The 24,349-nt window shown below is 31.1% G+C and overlaps 3 protein-coding genes across 3 annotated transcripts; 2 read left to right on the top strand and 1 right to left on the bottom strand.

Annotated features, from left to right (window-relative positions):
- Positions 1 to 7,786: 7,786 nt before the first annotated feature.
- Positions 7,787 to 9,864, bottom strand: LOAG_01235 (hypothetical protein; the record flags this gene model as incomplete). The annotated part of the gene is given in 6 exon segments (XM_003136774.1): positions 7,787 to 7,861; positions 8,004 to 8,132; positions 8,148 to 8,219; positions 8,985 to 9,035; positions 9,482 to 9,561; positions 9,753 to 9,864. The coding sequence occupies 6 exon segments, from the start codon at positions 9,862 to 9,864 to the stop codon at positions 7,787 to 7,789; spliced, it is 519 nt and encodes a 172-aa protein (XP_003136822.1).
- A 1,437-nt stretch (positions 9,865 to 11,301) lies between these two features.
- On the top strand, positions 11,302 to 21,768 carry LOAG_01234 (hypothetical protein). Its single transcript, XM_020445677.1, has 9 exons — positions 11,302 to 11,370; positions 18,533 to 18,669; positions 18,961 to 19,023; positions 19,109 to 19,205; positions 19,437 to 19,526; positions 19,824 to 20,029; positions 20,290 to 20,413; positions 20,748 to 20,890; positions 21,653 to 21,768. The coding sequence occupies exons 1-9, from the start codon at positions 11,307 to 11,309 to the stop codon at positions 21,761 to 21,763; spliced, it is 1,035 nt and encodes a 344-aa protein (XP_020303886.1). The 5' UTR covers positions 11,302 to 11,306; the 3' UTR covers positions 21,764 to 21,768.
- Positions 21,769 to 22,143: 375 nt separating this feature from the next.
- LOAG_01233 (hypothetical protein) lies at positions 22,144 to 23,751 on the top strand (the record flags this gene model as incomplete). The annotated part of the gene is made up of 3 exons (XM_003136772.1): positions 22,144 to 22,235; positions 22,612 to 22,664; positions 23,591 to 23,751. 3 exons carry the CDS (start codon positions 22,144 to 22,146, stop codon positions 23,749 to 23,751), a joined length of 306 nt encoding a protein of 101 aa, XP_003136820.1.
- Positions 23,752 to 24,349: the final 598 nt, after the last annotated feature.

Genomic DNA, 24,349 nt, shown 5'->3' with positions numbered 1-24,349 from the left:
ACTCCTGCTGTATCTAAATATTGTTTTTCAAATCAGATCAACTAATACTGCAGCAATTTAACGATTGATATATCTTTTACAAGCAGTTTATTGATTGAAATTAAGTTAAAACTAGATTTAATGACAATTTGAAAATATACGAAGATAGTTGGAAATGCAATCAATCATTTGCCGAATGGTAAATGACGACGAATGATGTCAACTGCTGTTGATGACGAGTGAGGAAACACATAGTACTATGTGATTAAGATGTGTGAAATAATTTGTTTCCACCCAAAATATTCGATAGGTATTTACTTTTAAAGTAGAATGTACCTTTTGATATGGCTGGTTGAATCCCACTGAACAGATCATACTTGGAATGGAAATAATTAGAGTGAAGTTATTGAGACAATATTCCTCATCCCATTAACTTTACAGTAATAAACCATTCTATTCGTTCATCAAAAATATTTTAAATCATATTTGATAAATACCTAACTATTGATAAAATTTGATAGCCATGAAGAAACTTCATAATTTATAAATAGTGTTGATGTTGAGTACTTACGTGCATTCGATGGCTATAGAAAACGTCATCTAGGAGGAAACGACAATTTATGCAACAATGCGCTGAAATGTAAAAAGTGACTTAGTACTTCAGGCTCTCGTCATTCATCATTGAATGGTAATCAGTTACAAATGATAGAAATACATCCAACCCATTACTATCGATTACGAACAAAGAAGAATAAAAGATAGGAAGCGGGACATTTCCGCAAGTGAAGTTGGCGAATTCCCAGTAAGGAAAGGAATAAATGAACTTCGCCAAAATAATATTAAATAAACTTTTCTGCAAGTGGAATCACAAGCAAACATCCGGACGATAAACTTGATGAAGCAATCGTTGGGAAAGCCATTTCTTTTCTATCCTTCTTAAACTTTTGCAACGAGAATCCGATTATTCAGTTTTTGTGGTGGTATGTCTTCATTCCGGAAACGGTTTTGTATGGACTCCTTAAGTGGGCTTCACGACAGTAGCATCAAGAATTTTTTCGTAACAGGCCTAACTGAGGATTGTGAATATGTATCTGTGTTTCTAGGGTTAAATCGATAATCTAGTAATTATTGAAATTTTTGTGCATTGCTATTTCCTAACTTTGGGAATAAACAGTGGAACTTTTGTAATAATATGTTTATATGCGCAGCAATTCTGAAATTTAAAAATCCATTGAAAATAAAAATTAGTGCAAAAGTTTTGCAATGGATTGAAAAATTTCTTGCTTCATATTTGAAATGGCATTTCATCCAAGAGATGGCATTTTAACTTTTAACATCTTTCTAAGTTTCAACTTTAAATATTACTTTGGCAAATTCCCTTGTAATTATGGATCGTCAGGTGTTATGAAAACTTCGGCTCAGTTATTAAGCTTGAATCCAACTAATTCTAATAGATAAATGAAGATTCTGATGTCTTGATATTTTCGTTTATAAACCTAACTTAAGACTCAGACATAGGTAATGAAATATTCAGCGTAATAGTAAAAACTTTAAAAGATCCATTACCAAATTAACGGAGAGTGAAAGTAAAAACAATGATATGACAATGAGATATTTTCGAAGGTGAAAGAGAAAAGTCTCAAAGAATCCAACGATTAATTCTTTTTGTGAGCTAATTTGCATAGGAAGAAAAAAGGTATAATTTGGTAATTTAAGAAAGGTTTTGAAAAACTCTCAAATCTGTTCAGCTAAGCTTTTTATGTTAAGCTATTGACATCAAGAAAAAAAAGAAAATATTTTGTGTACTTTTGAATACCATCTTTGACAATCTCTCAGTTAATGAATACCTTAGCATTCTCAAATGTTCCAATGTATTGAAAGATGGACTGTTTTATTAATGTTATGAAATTGGAAGACAGAAGATCGACCAGCTTTTTTTGAATAAGCTAAGAAAATAATGCTTTTGCTAATCAGTGTAGACCGCATTTAAGAAATGGAAATTTACTGACCAATGTGCCAGAAATGAAACTTTGTGTTATGTTTAATGGGATACAATTGTAGGCTGAAATAGATGACACTGGTGACATTGGTTAGCCTTCAGCTATCGAAAGCTTTTTGCAATGCTTAATTGGTTAATTGAACAATTTTACAAGAAAAATGCATAGCTTGAGAAAATAGCAAATTTCAGACTAGATAGAAATGAGTTTAGGCTTTCCGGAATTGACAGGAAGTAAATTCATTCCATTTTATGTTATCCATTTTCAGCTTTATACTGTTTTAGAAAATTTCTTATTTTGATGATAATTTCAATTCAGGAAAACAAAAACAATTCTAACAACTTTCTTTATTTGCTGAAAAGTCTAAGAGCCAAAATTATTAGAGTTATTCCAATTGATTGGATGAACAATGAGAACATGAAGAAGACTAGTAGGTTTTTTAAATGTGATATGGATAGCATAAAACCATATGGCATCTTTAAGCAACAAAAAAAGAAGCCCACTTATTTAAAGCCTAAGGCCTAGGAATCTTTTACTTATTGCCAACAATTTCTTTAATCATCTCATACAATTCTTGCTATTTATGATCATTTATTCGAGATCGTCCTAAAAACAGAGACCTAAAGAGCAATAAAGTAGTGTTATGGGAAATACGAGCGTTATCGGTTTCTTTCAGATTCAATTTCTTTTAAAAAAAATGAGCCTAATAAAATCATTTAAAAACTACTCCATGGACAACAGATTTAATAGCCTTATAAAAGCTCATTTGGCTTTTGCTCTTTGAATAATAGACCATATAAGAAGCAACAAAATCATCCATTATGCAAAATAGATTATTATTACAGCTGAAGGGAAGAATATATTAAACTACGCAGTTAATTCTCAATTTTTAGCTCAACAATCCAAGTTGTTGTCATATCAGCCATATCAACATTTATATAAGTAAGTTGAAGATTACATAAAACACGTGATATTTATGGTAATCGACTTGCATAAACAAAAATTTCTTACATCTATTAACGATGTTATGTAAATCAGGCTACTTTTGCTATCATTTAGTAGCCAAAATAATGAGTAGCTCTTTAAGTCAAGTGTTTAGCATTTCAAAATTAACTATAATTTAGTGTGGTAATAACGAAATGAAGAGGATATCTAAGGTTATTCCAAACAAATTTAGAGCATTTTGAAGAGTACAATATATCCTGCAATATTATTTACTTAACATTGAAGAGGCTAAGGATGGTAGACACTACGCACTGTTTGTTGCTTTTCTTTTTTTTTTTAATTTACAATGAAAAAGAAAAAGACTAAATATAGCTGAAATAACAATACTGGTTCTAATTCATTTTCATTTTCTTTTTTCTTGAATGGATGTTTGTTAGCTTGAGATCTGAAGTGTGAAATTTCATCAGCTTGTTAGCTTGAGATCTGAAGTGTGAAATTTCATCAGTTTGTTAGCTTGAGATCTGAAGTGTGAAATTTCATCAGTTCGGAAATTAAAATCAAACAATTCTGTCTGTGTATGAAAATCACCAAAAAAATTTTTTTTTTTTATGGGAAAGTTTTTTAATTGAAAATGGTATTTGAAAGCTAAAATAGCACGACTAAAATGAAGAGAATTATGAATGAATTGATGAAATCGCAGAATTATCATTTATTTATTTCAATTTTAAATACCAGATCGCTATGCTTGTCTTATTCAGACGACAATTTGTTATTTTATTAAAAAGAGGTGACCATTTTAATATTGACTTCAATTTTCAATGCGGAACTTTTTCTTTTTTTTCTAAAAAAGAATAGTTGGCAATCTTAATAATATGAAAAAAATTTCTAAAAAAATTTAACTTGATAATTCTAAAATGTAAATGAGTTTCGCTTCTGCTTGGAGGTTTGTGATATTGGAATTTTTAAAACCGTTTCACACAACAACAAATTTTATATAATAAGTCTGTGGAAAGTACTAATACCACAAAGATGAAGCTCATTCTATCCAAGCATTCATCGCAAACTGCTCCGAAAAATAAACATATCATGAATGAGAGGATCATGTGATACCGTAGTAAATCCAAATTGAGATACCACGCATTTTTTCGGATTTCTGCAAAACTTAGCTAAACAGAAATGTCTCATCAAAAAAGACAGTTAAGTCAACTAATCCATAAAGAACGATTAAAAAGCTACGAAGCCGTTTGTGTCTTTAATGAAGAGAATTTTGTTTAATTTGGCTTTATCGCTTAAAATACCTGAAAGATAGAAATGAAAATATTGATCGTTTAAGCACTTAATGTGCCTAAATTTGCATTTTGAAAACTATCTTTTTTGAGCACTATGAAATTCTGTTAAAACAAAAAATGATGCGATATTTCTTCCCTAATTTTAATCTCTTCAACCTTTATCATAACAAAAGACAGAACAATGCAGTAATTAATGGAAATGAAATTCACATGTAAGGTGATTTGTAAAGTACTAGTTTGCCAATGTCACCAGTATGTCAATTTTCTTCACAATCTAACAGGTGATAGTAACTAAGAAATTATCATAATATCGGTAAAAATAGGCAATAATTCGAAGTATGTAAACAAAATTGCAATTTTTCATCGAAATTTTTCTATAAGAAAAAAAGAGTATGCTATAACAGTAAGGATAAAACAGCTGATTGGGAATGACATATTGATTACATCTATGATTTCAAGCATAATACAGCTAAATCACGATAAATATCAGTGATTAACAAGCTAAAACTTTAATCGGCCCTACTCTCCCCTTAATTAATCCTGAACTAATTTAATCAATGGTGTCTAACTATGTTAGAATATGAAACCAAAATAAATTTCTTGAAAAAAGAATCTATAAATAAAAACACGTATAGAAGCTTAATTTATATTTTTTTAAGTAATTTAAAAGTCTCATTTGAAAAAAATGGGGTCTATAGCAAAAAGATCTGTTATCAAGTAACTGTAATAAAATAATTGTAATTTTTTTTCAAATTTTCTGATAATTTTTTATATATCAAACATTTAATCACTAATCTAGGAAAATCTTTCAGTTTACAATATGAGTATTTAGGTATTGTATATGGGAAGTTTCCAAGTTTGCTAGATGAATTCGATTTTTTAGATGAATTTTAAATATTAGTCGAAACACGGAAGAATTATATTATAGAAAGAAAAGAAATATATGCTGTCAGCTTATGGAAAAAAATGATTTTTAAATATTAATTAATAAGAATTTATTAATAATAAGTGGTGAATTTGCGCTAGCGTCATTTCACGAGTCGCCAAATATGCTTCAGCAGTACGAAAAAAGAAAATCAGATTTTAGCATGATACATTGAAATTTCGAATTACAAAATGAATTGAACCATAAAGAATTTCCAGTTTCATGACTACGAATCCTAATTGATAACTCTTTACCGCCTAGTCTGAGATGTCAAATTTTGAATTTGACATTCGTCCGTCAATTGCATTGCTAAGAAACTGACTGGATATCATTATCCAATCCTTCTACATTCTAATTTGTTATCAAATTTTTTTAAATTTCAGTAGAATATTTACACTTACCAACATAAATCCTCGTGAAACAATAACAAATTCAAACATCAATATTAACAGTTAATAAAATATTAACATTAATCCGGAACAAATGACTGTAAATAATAACATTATTCCGGAATGACGGATTTTTTCGTAGCATTTTCTGTCGTCAATTTTAATTTCAAAAAGCAGTTTTTGAAATTAATTAAAAAAAAGGAAACCATAGAAGATGCAAAACTGAATATGAAGAAATCCTGTTTATCTTACTATATTTCAAAACTTCTAGCAACCCCTCTCGTAGTTAAGCTTATTAACATTTTTCATTCTATATAGGTTTAATAGACAAAAAAAAAGGAATGAAATTCCATTTGAATATTAATAGTTGTAAATGGTTGGGACACTGATAAGAGAAGCAAAAAAAAATGATACCTTTTAAATTTACTGACCAAATTATCAGTTAGTGAAAGATATTTTTTAACAAAAGCTGCAATGTTAAATAACAAAACTAAGTTATAAATAAGAAGTTAGGTGAAGTTTTTCTTCCGGAAATTTAAAAGTAAATAGAACTGATCGCCAAAAATGGTAATGTAATATATTCCATAAATTAAATTTCACTTCTACCATTTCATTAAATTAATTTGTTTTGTTTGTTTTTCCTTTTGCAAAAAAAAAAAAAAAAAAAAAGATCCATCATCGAATTACCCGTTCATTTATTTATTTGCTGCTGAATTTTTAAAAGTTTTATATTATCGCTACAACTGTCATAAGCAAAATCGCGTTGAAATAGAAATTTTTAAATTTCGAAAATTTGAGAATTTGAACACAAGATAAAATAACAAAAGACAAAATTTTCATTCATTCGTTGCGAACAAAAATGTTATTAAATTTTTAAACTTAATCAAATCATTTGTTATTGGGCACAAAAAGAGTTAAACATGAAGAAGAGAGTGAGTTTTTTTTTTTTTTGAGTATTAATTCTAATATCTAATTATTAGAAAATGTTCGACAGTAAACAATTACCTGTCTTTGTATATCTAACATCAATGCTCTTTGGCAACGAAAATTTTGAAATTCATTTTTAGCCGCAAACTTTTTATTTTTTAATTACTCAAACAAATCACTTTCCACCACTATTGAATTACTAACTTTGTTCTTTTATAAATTCTATTTCGTTACTGTTTTCCTTTATAGTTACTGTAAACATTAATTATTGTCTTATCTTTATTTCTTCCTTTTCATTCGCCGAAATAATTTTTAAAAAAGTTCTTGCAAGTTAGTGTAGACCAATATAGACTAATAGATTGGGCTAGTTAGCTAGTTTGAACATTCGATGATGTTGTAAACTGGCAATCATCAGGTCTTTCGTTATTTCTTCCTTCTCATGGCAGGAAAGCAAAGGTGAGAGGGAAGCACAAGTGACAAGAATAGCTTTTAACAAAATCTTTCTCAAGTTTCATTAAAATTTCAAACAAGCAAAAACTCTCAATCTTAAAAAGCTTAAAAAAACGCCTTTTCATTACGATGGCTTATTGAAGCTCATAAGTAATAGTTGATGTCTTATCTGGATGATATACTTTGTTGAAAAATTAAGCGCATTTTTAATTTTTGTAAAATATATGAGCCATTTTCTTCTTACACTTATTACATTTTTATGGGTAATGCATGCCATATAAATTCGATACAGATAAGTTTATGCATGATATCACTAATCTGATAAACTTTAATGAAGAAGAGACGGGTGTTTTGTTAAATTTTAATAAAACAGAATTCAGACAGTAAACTGACAAAGCACTGAACGGAAATTTCATTTGCATAAATACAAATATGCGTTTGCTTAGAAGGTAAAAATCATTAGATTGTTCACTTGTCAGTAATCTATCTGTTATTCAACAAATGATAACTGTTAGATTAAGCAACAATTGCAAATGATTTCAAAATTGAATGATTAACCCTTCGTATTTTAAATTTTACTTTATATCACTTATTTATTAGCATAATATTTCGATCTTTTACATGCTGTCACTTCGTTGATTGTCAACCCTCCGCATTCTTTCATTGAAATAAACACACTGGGAAGATTCCGTGATTTGTTTCAATTTTTCCCTCTCAATCCATTTCTTCTAATTCACAGAAAATTTAACTGCAAATCAACATTTTAATTCCAGAATAACTATACCTTACATGAAGTGTCCCTAAATTCCTATATTAGAATGATCTAGGCGCTAAAAATACAACGATATGACATGAAACATAAGTATCACGATCTATTTTATGACGTCATCCACACGGCTTATTGTTTATTTCACCACAAACGTATATTGGCAATGATGAAACTGGTATAATATGGATGTTCTGCAAATTCAAATTAACAAATTTTAACATGTTTCGAACTGAAAACGATTTGGCTTGAAATTTCACGGATTTCAAAATAATTCAAAATAATTGAATCCTTTCGGGACTACATGTTATAAAATAGGTCAAAAGGTCAGATAACACAGTTGGAAATATCGCTTTCATCAATCGCCAGCGACATTTCATGCAGCCCGCATACATGCCGAACGCGCATTAAAAGCTCCGTTAAAATGCGCTCACACTTTCCACTAATTTTACAATTCAAATGTGCCTAAAAATGACATACATAGTCGAAAATGTCACATTTGACAATATTTCTAAGCAGTGTTGTGTACCGAAAAGCTTTATAAGCTTCATCCTGCAACAAATAAAAGCTAACATGTATTGTTAAATTTCACTAATCAGAAAGGTACATGAGTGCTGATTGTAAGGGAAAGGTGTAAGTTTACGTGAGTAGATGCGTGTATGGATAAGTGCCCGCACGTGTATTTTGCATGAAAGTGAACGTGACGGATGTTGCTTTTACATTAAAGTAAAACTATTAGCCAATTTTCTGAATTATTAGACCTAAACTGTTGGAACTTTTGACCAGAAATAGTATGTTCTCGACTGCAAATGATGTTCAAAGAGCACTACGTGTAATGTTTCACGTGTTTCGAAATCAATCAAATTTGAACGATCATTTGAAAATTAAAGCAATGGATAAAATAAAGCAAAAGAACAAGCTAACATTAAAGCATCAACATAATAAGATTGCACTCACATCCAAATGTTACATCTTGAAGACCTGAAGATATTCCTAATATGAACGAATTGTTGTTCGGAGATCAAGAACTGTAAGTAGTAACTTGAGAAATTGATTTGATTGTTAAGTGTATAAATTATTAAAAAATTTTTCCCTCATGGAAGATTGAACGAAAATGGAAAAAATAATTTGTGAAAAAAAAGAACTTGAATTTTCTGCGCTTGAATAAATTCAAAACCAAAATTTGCTATATCAGTAATTGAATATCAAATTTAAGCATGTGCTTTTTGTATGAAAATATACAACTCAAATTGTTGCTGGCAGCAATCAACCATAAAGCTATTTGTTATGCTCCCTGAAACTATTTTGAATTTGAACATTCATTTCTTTTTCTCTTTCTCTCTCTTTCTTTCTCCCTCTCTTCTTCCCCTTTAAGAGAAATATATTTTAAACACAAATTTCAATTTAAAACTTAATTCACAAATTGTTGCTTGATTCTAAAATCATCTCAAAAAAAAATAACCGTTTGGTTCGAATACCAAATTTCGAAGAAATAGAAAAAAGATTATTAATTTTCAACCAGTTATACAAAATTAAGAGTCCGAATGTCTTTATGGCATTAAAATGAGCAACATCTTATCGATTGTTGATTAAGTTGCTGATCAATTCAATGTGACAACTTGTATACTCAGTGGAATCGAAAAACTGGATAGTATCCGATAATTGAAAAGGCTATATTGTCCAGCGACCAGAACCAGAATTAGACTGTTGCAGTTGCTTTTGTGAATGACAATAGGACTGGTGGTATTAATCCTTTTCCTGGTATGCGAAAGAATCATTAAGATGAAATTACAGTGATAATCGAAAATCATTACTATGAGATAATCAATGGAAGTTACGCTTTTATTCGTCAATGTTAATTTAGTTTTGCTAATTGTACCCGAAAACAACTGACCTGAATAGTCGAATGACCTTTTAAAATGACATGTCATTGACTATTCTAAATTAATTAATTTATTACTTCTTTTCTGCTTTTCTCTTCATACACTTTTTCATTTGAATAGAAATACTTCATCAATTCCTACCTAATCTGATAGTGATCTTCACTTGTGCTTCGAAACATCCCATAAACTACTAGTTAAGTACCACGTTTTCGTGTATCATGGTGGCATGATGGATGGAACGTAATCAGTATTTTGGTCATTGCTAAAATTTCTACTGCAGATGACACTGCGTCACAACACATCATCGATGACATGATTTCTTGTAGGAATGAGAAAATCACTATCAATTTCTTGACTATTGCATCATTAGTTGCTCTTCCAACTTATTCAATTTCGATTGATTATTCCGATCATTATTATTACTAATATTTTCTTAAATTTTACTCTTCCTACTATAACCGTTGAAGTATTTGTATTAAGTATCTAATTTTAGTACAGTATGTGCAGATGTATAATCAAATTTGTGCACATAGATTTTTTATAATTTTAGTCATTATGTGATTGAAATTATAATCTAGCAGCTCATTAATAAGTTAGCAATTAGAAACGTTTGAGAACTCATCGGTACTAAATTTCTTGACTTGTTGAAAATAGTGAAATGGAAATTGAAATAGCTGTAACAAAAACATGATGTCGTCATATTGATACACATCTCTTTACATAAGAAATTCGAGCAACCTATTGAACAGATCAATATCAGGGCGTAAATCAGCGAATCTTCAATAACACTAAAACTAGTGTTATTTTTCATTAAATTGTTTTAAAACTAGCTTTAACAGTTAAATGAGAAACAAAATTTGCCTGTAAATCCAAATAAATTTTCGATTATTTTAAAAAATTCGAAATGTCATCACTTTTTTTTTTTTCTGCTACATTCCTCATAAATGTAATATAATAAACCATTCATGTATCGTATATTATTTCTATTCCGTGCCAGTTTCGTTCAACATTCTGGTTCTATTTATTTTCTTAAAAAAATAACTCTAATTTAAAAGCTACTTATTTTAGGAAAATTAAACCTTCAAAACATTATAAATCCCCGCGCAATTATATCATCATTAAATTAATTGATAAACTTTACATATTTCTAGCTGAAACTGAATTTAATGCAATAAAAACAGTTTTTTTTATTCTTACCTTTTGCTGTAATTTTTCTTTATTTCATTCCTAATGATAAAATGATAAAACTAATTTCATTTCAGTTTAATTAACTTCAAATTCTTTACCACTAATTACTTACTCGTAATGGACATTTATTAGTATAATTTTCAAACGTTGAACAAAAATTTGATCCCATTTCCAATTATATATAAAGGGAATCTAGCAGATCATTTTTTACTTCTGTGAATAATTTTTACAGTTTTAATTCATTGTTGAAACATTATTTTTATAAATGTTTGCTGTTTAAAGTTAGTTGGATTTAAAGCTAAATTTAATCTTCAAATTTTAATTTCTTCTAAATCTTTCACTAAAACCTTCTAAAAATTTTCCGCTAAGCCTTCAAAGCTACAGAAACTGCCAACACGTTGAAGTGATCTCTTTAAAACTTGTTTAAGGTATATCTCCATATTGAGCATATCTTTCTTTTTTTTTTATTGGAATGCTATTTTTGGACTAATATAAATACCGATAAGTGGAATGATGAAGATATGAAGAGATATGGTATGAGTTGAAGAACATTTTTTGGCTGAGAAGGATGATGATGGATGATACATTGTGCGCAATTTGCATGGATATTGAAAGACAAAATGTCACATCAGGTATCATCTTCCATTCAATCAAATTTTTATTTATCACTAAACTGGTCCCATATCTCAATTTTTCCCAGCAATAAATTGAAAAATGGGCTTTTTGATTTGATTCAACGGTTTGGTTCGCTGATTATCGTTCAAGTTACAATTTGCGTGTAAAAATTCGTTATTAGATATTTGACTGAAGCATTTTCAAATAATTATCAATTTTGCCTTGGCCAGAAATACCGATAATCGAAAATGAAAAATTCTTCATTATTCTTGTATCTTAGCCAAAATTAGCTTGACCTAGTCAACACTTGGCTCTATTCATTCATCTCTTTCAAATTTTGAAAGATTTTTCTGATTTTATCACTCTTGAGATCATAACTGTTAACAGTAATGGTTTTTTAAATCTTTTCTTTGAATCTTTATCAGTTCCGTTAAAATGTGAACATTTTTGGAACAATTCCGCAAATTAATCAAATTCCTAAGATGAAATGGGAAGGATATCGTTCGGTTAGATGAATGTTAATAGCAGCTCATTGATTTTTTTTTCTTAATCTGTTGAACATCGAATGTTCGGCAAGCAGATGGACATCGGGATTTTTGTCGTAGTTGATTTTTTGATGAAAGATTGTCATCGCTAATGGGAACGAAAGTACAGGAAGAAGTCATATTGATGTCTTTGAAGTACACCGATAATATGTACCATTACAGGGATAAGTAGTAAGACTACTTTGAATAGCTTATTATGTACTCTCAACAAAGGTTTCATTTAATGGCGCAATTGGACCACCGTTAATTCGCCTCCGACTTCTTTTTCATTCTCCCTTCCCTTTCCCATATATGCGCAAGATTCTTTTATACCGTTGTCAGTTCCGCCCCGTTCCAATGGACAGCTGTCAAGCCAACAAATTTGCTGCTAATCACTGTTTTTGAACTAAACCGCGAGCTTTCATTGGTAATGAATGGTCATAGCATCATTATTATGGAAACTGTGGTATCAATAATGTATAGATAATTTTGATAGTGGTAATAGTACTGGTAGTAATACGGAGGGATCTCTGATGAAAAGTGTAAAATAGTGGTGGTACCGTGGTATCATGGTATCATGGTATCGTCATATCGTAGTACCGTGGTATCGTGGTATCATGGTATCGTGGTATCGTAGTACCATGGTATCATGTTCCTTCTTTCATTTTTTTTCATTCTTTTTCTTCCCTTCATTTCCTTATCTCAACTTTTTTTCACTCTTGTTGATTCGATTTATATCAAAAAATCGCTGGATTTAAATGATAATGGTCCGGTTTTTCGACACCGACCAAATCGATGAAGTGTTATATTTCTATTGCTGAAATACATCTTCATAACTTATCCGGTTTGCATTTCGAAATTAAAAAATGGAATGTCTGCTTGAATGCCACCGTACCGGTTAATTTCGTTTTTGAGAAACCAGGGAGGAATTAATTGGAGCTGAGAATACGGTGGTTTGAAAAGAGAGATTTATGATGGGACTAAGAAAGGGAGGAAGAAGACTTGGCTATCCCTTGACAGTTATTTATTGCGTCGCTTCTCCCTGTCAACTGCGCTTTTTTTCTCTCACACAAATTTTCCAAAAATAAGCTTTATGAAATTGAAAACAAGGAAAAATAGGTTCATTGCTGTTTCGAAGTGACGAAAACATTTCTTTGTTGACCTTTACTGAGCCGTAACAATCATCCGCTCGTAATTATCAAGACAATTTGGCTTACCTGATATTACAGCGGTAGTCATTTGTCGCTCGATGATATCTGCGCATGCATATCATCAGTTTGGAAAAGTTAAATACTATTTAATATCCATTAATATTTTATCATTACTTCCAGACGGATAAAACTAGTTACACATCAGTCTGAAAACACTGTATGGAAAAGTAAAATTAAAAGTTATGGAAAAGTAAAATTCATTAGATAGGACATGTTCCTCATTGCAACATTGTCGAATAGTTTTCTACAAGAAATGGGATGAACACTTTTAGATAGGCTTTAGAAAGATTTGATACAGAGAGCTGAAACTGAAAGCAAAAAAAAATAAGCCAAGAAGAAATGCCTTGGCTTGTTCATCCTTGCATTCACTATCAAAGCTTAATGATATCAAAATGAGAGTTTAAATGATAACAGTCTGTATGCTTTCTCTTCTGATTTCGTTTATTTTATCATCTTTTCCATTCGTTTTGATCTTAAGATTCCTACTTATTCGTAATAAACTCGACTTGAACAGTCTTAGTGGCAGTCACATACAGTACTTCTCATACAATTCCCTAACATTTCTCTTTCTCAACTCCAACAACTATATGTTTCTTCAATTTGCATTAATTTTAAATTAAAAATGCAAAATTTTCAAAATATATAAGAATTTTTTAAGGGATAAAAAACAATGTATAAGAGGCGCTATATTTTCTGCGCTTGCTGATAAAATATAAATCAGATCGTTGGCCTAATACACGATGAAGGTCAAAGCGGTTAAATAGTGAAGAAGATTATTCATGGCGCCACTAATTCACATTGATTGCCAACAGGCCATAAATCATCATCTCGCTTCTTTTTCTACAATTACTTCATACCGTATAAACCAAAACGTTTAAATATTTCATTTCAAAATTCTGAAAACTATTATCATAGTGTACTGAACGTACTGTAATATAAAGTATCGAAACATCCAACTAAATCATCTACTAAAGCATTTAACTACCCTATGTAAATAGGCTTATTATTGGCAAATAAATTACATTATTCAAAAATATATTTAAAAAAAACTTCGATCAGTTTTTATTAATTTTTAAATTTACAAAAATTCCTTTTATATCAAAAAATGTCTGCAAAAGGTAACAATATTTCAAATTTTAGAAATTATTTACTTATCCCTTATCACTTATCAACTACTGATAGACTTTACTATAGTCATTAATTCTGGAAATAACGAAATTAGTGAAAGTTGTTTAAAATTCGAAAGATTAATAATATTGATCATTAGTTGAAAGGTACATTATATTAACGGCATATTTTAAAAGTGACACATTGTCGTCCCACTATCGCCATCTTATGTCACCGCTACCGATTCCCCGGTTCCACTTTTCCCCCCGAATCCCAGTCCTCTGTCGTTATTCGCAGTCTATCATACATTGTTTATATGCTGTTCTGTGCATTCCTGTGGATTGCACTGCAATTATCGACCACTTCTAAGCGTCCTTGTCACTCAGCACTGTACATTCATTTCCTCAATACGTCCAATGCCATCCTATCCCAACCCATTTATTTATGTTTCAAACGAATGAATCCTTCCTGTTCCATGGATCATCTTCACTAACAAAATGAATCAACGATAGTACAGGTCACGATGTCTTGGGACAAGGGAAGAGTTCAAGTGAAGAGAGGAGGACACATCATCCTAATTAATTTGAAGTAAGTATATTACTTTAAATATAGTAAAAACGCAGAGTTTCAGAACTCACAGCTTCATTATCATACAAATATTTCGCGAATCTTTTTCAAGGCAATAAAGACATGTAATGTCCGAAAACGGTTTATTGATTGATTTTTAGTCTTTCAATCTAAACTACATGATTCTGTCTTTCATGGTAATTTATGGTTGGTCCTAAGACTCAGAAACTAAAGAGTATGCAAGGCAGCATATGGTCAGTCGTGAAGCCCAACGAAAATGCAAGCTGGCGATTTGTAGCTATTCAGAGCAAGTGATGGAATGATGAAGGTAGAGGAGGATAAAGGAGAAATACACTGATGGAACACTTTTTTTACTCTTCCTCATAGATGAACAGGGACTTTGAAGGGATCAGGAAAACCAAAGTGATAGTAGAAGATTTCAACTTTGTTGACATAGTTGAGAAAACTATTTCATTCTTTGTAGATACGGTAAGTTGTAAATGAAGTTAAAATGAGTTCGAATCTGATAATATGTCTTTGAAACTTAGTTAACTTTGAGTCAAATTCCAAAGACATATTATCAGATTCAATCGGAAAAAAACTTCGCATAATCATTTTCATTTTTGTGCAAAATCGATGGTGAAAATATGCAAGTGAAAAAATTTTATTTTCATTGTTTTGCTTTTTCGATTCACACATTCATTCGGTCGTTTGTTTTAGTCTTACATTTGCTGACCACTTCTTTTCTTTAAAGATGACCTCAGATTTGAGGAAATCATTAATCTGATGCCAATTATTGTGTACTTTATCGAGTAACCTCTATTTCGACCTTGCCACCCGTTTCTCCCGGTGTCTAACCTCGTTCTTTTTAGTAGCGATCCAGTGAATATCCATCCATTAATGGATTGCTGTTGCTAAGTAACAATAATGGAGTTGTAGTACGTCTAGTGAAATAAAATTTTTCATCTCCCAACTTTCCTTTTTGCGCTTTTATATTTTCTAGCTAGGGTTTTCATAGTTCAAGTTCAAACTTAAATCTAAGCCAGGATTTAATCTTCACCTAATCGTTTTTTCTCCACATATCCCTTCACATCTTAGTCTTAATACCATCCACCACTCACATTGCGCTTTACTATCACTTGATAACAACTATGATATTCATATTTTATCAAAGATTTCAGTGTTATCATTTTTTCCTTTTGTTTATTACTTTAACTGCTTTCATCATAAGAATTAAACGATGAAATAGTGTGATCCGATAATGCATCCCATAAATGAGTTATAATTGGGACGAAATGAAGAGATTTTCAACTAGTTGAAGATTCTCAAAAAAGATTTACTATATAGCATTTCTAATGAGTATTCCTACCCTTACCCTTTCCTCCTTAACTTTAATCCTCTCTAGTAGTTCCAGCAATCATACATTGAGAGAATTACGAAATCTTTGTTTTGGTACTTTTCGAAAAGAATTTAAGAAATTTCTCGAATTCTTCTTGGCTTCACTTCAAAGAAATGCGCAAGTTTGTTAATAATGTATGTGAGATTTTCCGTTCATTTAGGTTTCATTTATTTCATTCTATAAGATTCTTACTGTTTTTGAGAAGTGAATTTGTGTGAAAATGAGGAAGGCAAGCGATAATTTAATTTTTCATAATTGTTAACTTTGAAATTTTATAATGATCCAATAATATATTGTGAATCATTTTATTCTATTTTCAAGTTGATCGTTTATTCTACATTCCATCCGGATCAGGAACAGTGACTGCATCGGTTCATAAAGAAAGGAAAGAGGAGAATTGTAATCTGAGAGGTACCGTAGTTAAGAAGTAGATCGAGTGAAGTTGAGGAGTAAACTGAAACTTGTTACCGTCAGGTGTCATTAACCTGTTGAACTGTTGTCGCTCAACTGTTAACCAGTGCCTAGCATAATGTCAATCAAATTGGCGTCTAAAGCTTTATTTTCTAATTTGTTTCCATAGAGAAGTACTTTTTACGCTGGCTTTTGTTAGCTTCATATAATAATATCTATCTGATCTCGACTTATTTGAAATAATAATACTCCACTCATTTATAATTAACTTGGTTAAACTTATACCGGAGATTCCGATTGATTAGTTCGGGAGTTTATTATGTTCAGAATCTTTTTTTATTCCATATTACCGTATGATGATGATGGAATTCAAAGAAACAACGAGAATTAACTTGATGAATTAGTTTGACAGTAAAATAAACAGAGGGAAGCTTTCCTTTCTATCAGTAATGTTTGTTTCGCAAAATTAAATTAACTAAAATTAAACTATCGAAGAAATGTTTAGAATGCTAATTGAAAAGTTGAAAGCAATTAGTAAATCTCCACGAATCCATCAGTGCTAATATATGCAAAGTTATGGTAATTGGCAAGGTGAAAAGTATAATATCATCGTTTCTTCTCCACTAAACGTCTCTTTCTCTTTTCTGATCTCTTCTCATTTATACTTCTTTCATGAAATGTACTTCTGCAAGTTTTGTTCATTTTACGCGAATACCGTAAGGACGCGTATATATATATATATATGCAAGGTTATGGTAATTGACAACATGAAAAGTATGGTATCATCGTTACATTTCTGCCAACTTTTTTTTCTTATTTACAGTTCATCACTAAAGTTTTGCTTTCCAAGATCCCTCAAACCTGTAAATATGCATAAATGAATGTGTGCCATTGTTTAGCGGTATGTGTATGTGTGTGTATGTGTGTCTGTGTGTCTGTGTGCGTGTGTGCGTACATGTGTGTGTACATGTGTATGTATATGTATGTGTGTATGTATGTGTATGTGTGTGTGTATATGTGTGTATTGGGCAGTTTATTTACTTTCCATTAATATATGACTAACCTCAGTGAGTCAGTCCCACCACATTTTTATTCTTCCATTCAACCATGTGAAATTCAATAATTAGGTCTACGACTACCTGCCTAGTAGACTCGCCGAACATTAACCTTTGAAAGAAGACTTGGAATACTGTATCAACCGTATAACCGGCTATATTATTTTTATTCATCAAATTCTCCCACCGTTAAATGGCGTGATTCATCGGTTTGTTCTAATTACTGCCTTATTTTTGAAATGCTAGTTAAATTCGAAAGAAAAAACTTATTTCTATAGAAATATTAAATTTTCTTAGCACAAAAAAGCGATATTTAAATTATCTCTGAGAACAACAGAAGATGTTTTATGGCCAAGAAAACGAATTCCAATAAGATTCGGTGATTTGAAAATAGTTTTAGTTCGTATTTTTTTCAAAAGGTTGGACAGTACGGTAGTTTTTGTTGAAAAATACATAAGTCATTTTGAAAACTTTGACTAAGCAAGTTAAAGATCTTGCATCCGCACCAGACTTAGGCCAAAGGGTCTACATGCCAAATTAGTCAGCGAATATATTGCACTGATTAGCTAGCAATCCTAACTGACGTTTCAGGTAGTAACTTAGCTGTCACGCATGAAATTACTTTTCTATATAAATTGAAAAAAAAAAGCAAATCATAGATTTATTGTAGAAATAGTTTGGATAAAAGAATTTTTCTAGTTTGATGACGAATGGTTGTGTCAACGATCAAAAAAAGGGTGGAAAGATGTTGGCGCAAATGTTGAATGAATTGTTGGAGGGAGCAAATATCCACACCCTCTTCATCCCATTCTTTCCTCAAATTCATTTTTCCTTGGTATGTATATTATACTCTGCGTTGAATGTTGGTCGAGAAAAAAAATGATTTTTTGACTGGCAATTTGCAGAGTTGATGGATTTCAATGTTGAATCGAATTTAGAACCTGAGATATCGATGGATTGTGCTCTCTATGATTGTATACCTCCAGAACTAGTGGTCAACATCGATAGTTATTTATCCTTTGAGGATAGCCTCCATTTTCAAGTATACCATTTTATCACAAACTAATTGTCTCCATTTTGATAACAGCACTAATGAACATCATTATTGAAAGTTTTCAAAAATTCAACAAAATTTCATTTTCAATGGAATTTTTTGTGACAAAAGTAACGTGATCGGTGACAAATGTATATTTTGTACACATGACATGAACATATTGAACGTATAGTGTTAAAATTAACATTAATTTAAAAGATTTGGAAGTTTTCCCGCAATTTGAAAAAGGCAATGTTCAAATTTCGACAGTTAATTGTCTGGAATGATTTGTCATTGTAGGAATGTTCGAACTATATCAAATGCGCATTGTGTTCCAACTGGTGTAAATATGACAAAATCCAGGTATGCCGATATTAAATGGTTTGGGAAAAGATTGCTATAAAGATCTTGCAAATTATCAAACTGCAACTACTGACTGATTTTACAGATAAGCGATGACCCTCTCGATTGTTATATCATTAGTACTAAAGGTCGTGTACCTAAACGAAATTTTTTGGAAACCAATTTGAATACAGTTTTCATAAGTTAGTTTTTCGTTTTTTCGCTTAACCTAAAATGTGAACGTTTAATTAGTATTGGTTAAAAATGAGAATATTTAAGTTTCGATGCATGTAGAATAATTGGCAAAGAGAGATTTCCAGGAAAGAGTTGGATATGAAACACAGAGACACAGTTGTATCATAGATTGACCTTCAGGTTTTCCCTCTGATATTTTTGAAGGTTATCTGACTTATTAGCTGATGAAAGTATTTCAGCATGTAATAAGATCGTGGAAGTGATGATGATTATGAAAGATGTCGGATCATTACAAAGATGCAATGCTGATGTGCCGCAGTCATTGAAAGGTTCCTATCTGTTGTTTCTGTATTTTTCCTTGAAAAGTTTGCTACCGTAGCTTATTAGATGGATCGTATTAGTACTTGAATGTTAACAATATAGTATCATCTTTAAAGTATCATCAATATAGTATCATCTTTAGAGTATCATCAATATAGTATCATCTTTAATCATTTAATCGAAGCATATCCTTAATATTTGAACACCATGGCAACACTACTAATTAAACTTGGCCACATTGCATACCATTTGCATAACTGCATTTATGATAACTGATTACGATAAGTAAAGAAGGATTGTTGTAGATATATCACTGTATCAAGCAAATGGTTATCTGGGATATCTATTCTCGAAGACACCTCAACAAGTGGTAGCTCAGCTTAAGACTGTTTCATTGCATGTTGACATCATGCGTGATAATCTGAGACAGTTATGCTTTCCGTGTCCAACTCAAGACCTTCTTTATTCCATTCATCACCTGGCCGATTCTCATTTCGAAACTTTCACTCAGGTTTTTCTTTTACTTTACAAGATATGGTATGATACCCTCTCGTATTGCTAAAGTTGTGGGAAGCTTTCTTTACTCACAGTGTGAAATAAAATTCAAAGTAGGATATTTTTATGTTTGATATTTTTGAAGACTCATGAAAACGAAAAGATATAGTGGCTAATAAGGAAGAATTTCGAGCAATACTATTAGTAGTTCAACCAGGCAAGATAGTTCTAATGATTATGAATCGAGTACCGAATCAAACTTTGATCTGATTGCAGATTTCATTTTGTTCAGCAACAATACAACCGGAGGACTGTCATCTCAGAAATATGTTGCTGAATAGCATGGAAATGACGCTGAAGAATATTGCCAAATATTGCGCAAAAACTGATTTCACTGTTGGTTGGTTTTTCAAAATCGATTCCAGCCATTCTTCTAAGACCTTATCAATTTGGTACTCCAGTTGAGATAAAATTTTTTGATTTTCAAAGAAAATTAGAGAAGCATCTACCTTCTTTAACAGTGAACATCTTGTTCTCTCATCATTTTATCCTCTCCTCTACTTGTCTACCACAGATTTAGTTGATATTTTCAATTAATCGATATATCTCAAAGTCAAAATGGTGAAGTTTAATCTTCAAAGTAATTTACTTCTTTTGTTAAGGAATTGATCAAAGAACGCTGATACATGAGTGGAGAGTAAATTCTCAATTTTTCTTTTTATTGTTTGTTACAGATGCAGCAGAAGGTTATGCAGATATGACTGTGGAAAAGGGGAAAGTAGAATATTCATTCGCATTCTTTTATTATAATCCTCATATTTGTGGGACGGATCCACAATCAACAATGGAAGGAATGGATCAGATTGATGAACAGCTGGTAAATTCATCTTTTGCTGATGGAAAACTAATTAGTAATCACGATAGGAATGATAACGGTGGTAATGGCAGAAGTTGTAGTAGTAGTAGTAGTAATGGTAGTAATAGTAGTAGTAGTAGTAGTAGCAGTAGTAGTATTTGTTGTAGTAGTAGTATTTGTTGTAGTAGTAGTAGTATTTGTAGTAGTAGTAGTAGTAGTAGTAGTAATATTTGTAGTAGTAGTGGTAGTAGTATTTGTTGTAGTAGTAGTAGTATTAGTAATATTTGTTGTAGTAGTAGTAGTAGTAGTAATAGTAATAGTAGTACTTTAACGTGTATAAGTACTCAAAATCAAATTCATTATCAAAGTAATTTGCAAATCTCAAAAGGAATGTGCACGTCTTTTTGGAGAAGTTTGATGAAAACTCATTAATGCATTGAGATGTAATTTGATTGAAATGATTATCAGCTGCGTATTCTGATATGAAGTAGTTTAGCTGTAAAATGTCGAGAAAACATCATACTATAGTATTAAAGCGTTGTGTTGTTATTTCATGGTACCTTATTTAAGGTAGGAATTATTCATGTTTTCCAAAATATGGCCCAGGACTGATATGGCTTAGTTTCATATAGGGTACCCAGTTTATGCTGAATAAAAAAAATTTGGCGTTGATATTCAGGGTGTAATGTTTTTGATCTCCTCATATATACATTGTTTGTATAGTTATTTAGTGTTTCCCAGTGGTGTTATTAGCCCGGTCAAAAAGGCAAAACATCGTTTCAGAGAAAGATATCAAGTTCATCTTACACGACTTCTCTTGGAGGTTGCTTTAAAAAGCGAAAAAGACCGGGCTTGCCACCTGATTTGTCTGTAGCTATTATTTGCGGTGAATAAAGAAGAAAATGTTTGAGGGATGACATGCATAATTAGTTGTTTTAATCAATGTTTATCGACTACTGATAGTATCTGAAATTCACATGTCCTGATGCAATCTATTTATGATGCAAATTTGCAAACCTGCATTAATTCAACCTTTGTGATACCATTTAACCATACATCGCCCTAATATACCCAAGTAAACAGAATGAATAGCTTTGTAAAAAAATGGTAAAAATGATCGAATTTGGGTCATCCTTCACGTAACGATATGTATCACCAATATTATTACAGTATTGTGGGAAACCCTGTAAAGGTGATTAATCAATAACATATCATTAAACGTTATATATCATTAAAGTTAATGGAATATTTTAAGGAGATTGTTTTAATATTAAATGTATGCGGATTTTGGTTTTACCAAATTTCATTGGATGGAATATATTGAGAGGAAAAGAATGCAAGGGGAATTGTGCATTGTAAAAGAAATGTTCGGGAAAGATCAGATAAATACAATAATTAATCTATAGCGATGTATCAAAATAAACAACTTCCGAACAAATGAACACTTGTTAGGCAATGAATTTGGAGAAATTTCAATGGTATCGATATTTTCCCATCGGGTTGGAAATTGTCGGTCTTTCTTCCACTACCGGTTTCATCGAACCAATCATGAAATAGGAAACAGTAGCAGGAAAGTCACATAATGGTTTCTTCCCTCCTTCCGGTTACAAAATCTAGCACTTCATTTTCCATACACTTATTTAAATGAATTTAAAATTGTCTTGAGAACAATTCTCGATTTGTGGGAAAATGCAGTTTTCCCTTTTTTTTTTCGTTCGTGACGAAACCGTTCACAATTTCAGGATTTTCCTGTTTATAACATTGGCTGAATCAGTGTTTACCGTACCAATGACTGGTAATTGTAAATAATAAAAGATATATCAACTTTCTTTGACTTTTTTCTTGATCTGGACACTTTTTTTGCTCCGTTGTTCGTTGCAAAATCAATGCTTCAACTAGGCTGGACCATGATGATCAAATTGTTGAAGCGTGATTTAAAATGAGAATCCATTTTAAAACCTTTTCCTGATATTGTTTTTAAAAGACTTCTTGGAAATTTCGACCTGCAGATAAGTTTTGATAGTTGTTTTTATTTGCTTTGCATCCCTTGGATTGATCGATGACGGAATTTCATAAATCATGCAAATTTTACTACCCAATTATTACAATATTGAAAGTTCATTTTGATATTTCATCGCTTTTAATATGCGATAATTAATTTTGATCACTTTGATTGAAAAGAAATCATTGATGAAACCAACAGATATTAATAATAAAACTGTTCATGGGAGCAAAATCATTAAATTTCCTTCCCATTCATGGTACAGGTAACATCGCTTTTCAGGTATCACTTCATTTTTCTACTATCTTATCACATATATTTTGGTAGAAGAAATGAAAATCTGAAAATATACCTTTATAAAAAAACATAAATATCAACTAATGAGAAGTCGATTTTCGAATGAGGTGGTATGGGATCAGTGATGAATTTATCGAATCCTTCCCTATCCTTATCGCTCTTCTTAATTAGCTCTCTCTCTCTCTCTCTCGGTTATCACCACCAAGTTTCACAATTAAGGTTTCCATCTCCTTCGTTTTAATAATTTTTATTTTCTATCATTTGTTCTCTCTTCCTTTACTGGACATACATACCTATTTTGTCCAAACGTATATACCATAATTTAATTGACTCATTTCCCGGTTACTTATCCCAATTCATTTACAGGTAATTGTATTTTTATTGATGAAAATAGTAAAGTTATATTCAGATAATTTGCTAAGCGAATGAATACGAAATTGAAATTAAAAGTTTTGGTGCAATACGGAAATGGCGTGAAGATGATAAAGGACGTATTCCTGAAAGCATGAAATATGTCAGAAAGATATTTTTTGGTTGGCTAACTTCAATGGCCCAAATGTTCTCTCCTCCTAATGACAAATGAATTCAGAGAGATGATTTGACCACTACCACTAAGAAATATACATTTATTGATTCTTTGTAATAACTGATCAGTCGGTTTTGATTATTTTACCTGTAGATATGTCGAGCATATTATATTTAAGGATTTAAAAGTAAATCAATAACTTATGCATCAATATTGTATTGTTTGAATGCCTTCTACTGCTTCCATCCTTTGAAGCCCCTTTTTTGATTGCTGCTTCATGCTGAAACTTCACGGTAAATACATACGATACATCTCAAATTGATTATAAATTATCCATTTTAATGTTAAGTTTGGAAATCAAATTTAAATTCAGTACTTTACATCACTTTGTAATCATGCTAATTTATTTTTTCTTTAACCAATAATGCCATCATTCGCATATGCTACTCCTCCTTTCTCGTTTCATCAAACTGTTACTGGTCAAACTTATTCGATTACTTTCACTGGCATACTTCTTGTTATGTTTCAATCTCTAAAAGGAAAAGATTATGTCGATTAAGTTCGGCTCGCAAATCTGAAGAGAGATAAGGAAAGACATCCGGTAAATGTGTGGAGAGAATCCTGATCTTCCCTATTGAAACTGATAATTTTGGAA

This window comes from Loa loa, assembly GCF_000183805.2.
Source record: "Loa loa unplaced genomic scaffold supercont3.218, whole genome shotgun sequence".
Lineage (NCBI taxonomy): Eukaryota > Metazoa > Nematoda > Chromadorea > Rhabditida > Onchocercidae > Loa > Loa loa.
This window is presented reverse-complemented; position numbering and strand designations above follow the sequence as displayed.

Bases quoted from the DNA above. Each gene is read 5' to 3' on its own strand.
- LOAG_01234 (XM_020445677.1), top strand. From the start codon at position 11,307: ATGATGATGGATGATACATTGTGCGCAATTTGCATGGATATTGAAAGA. The intron at 19,527-19,823 runs GTTCCTATCTGT...GGATTGTTGTAG, and splicing joins TGTGCCGCAGTCATTGAAAG to ATATATCACTGTATCAAGCA. The intron at 20,891-21,652 runs GTAAATTCATCT...ACATCGTTTCAG, and splicing joins ATCAGATTGATGAACAGCTG to AGAAAGATATCAAGTTCATC.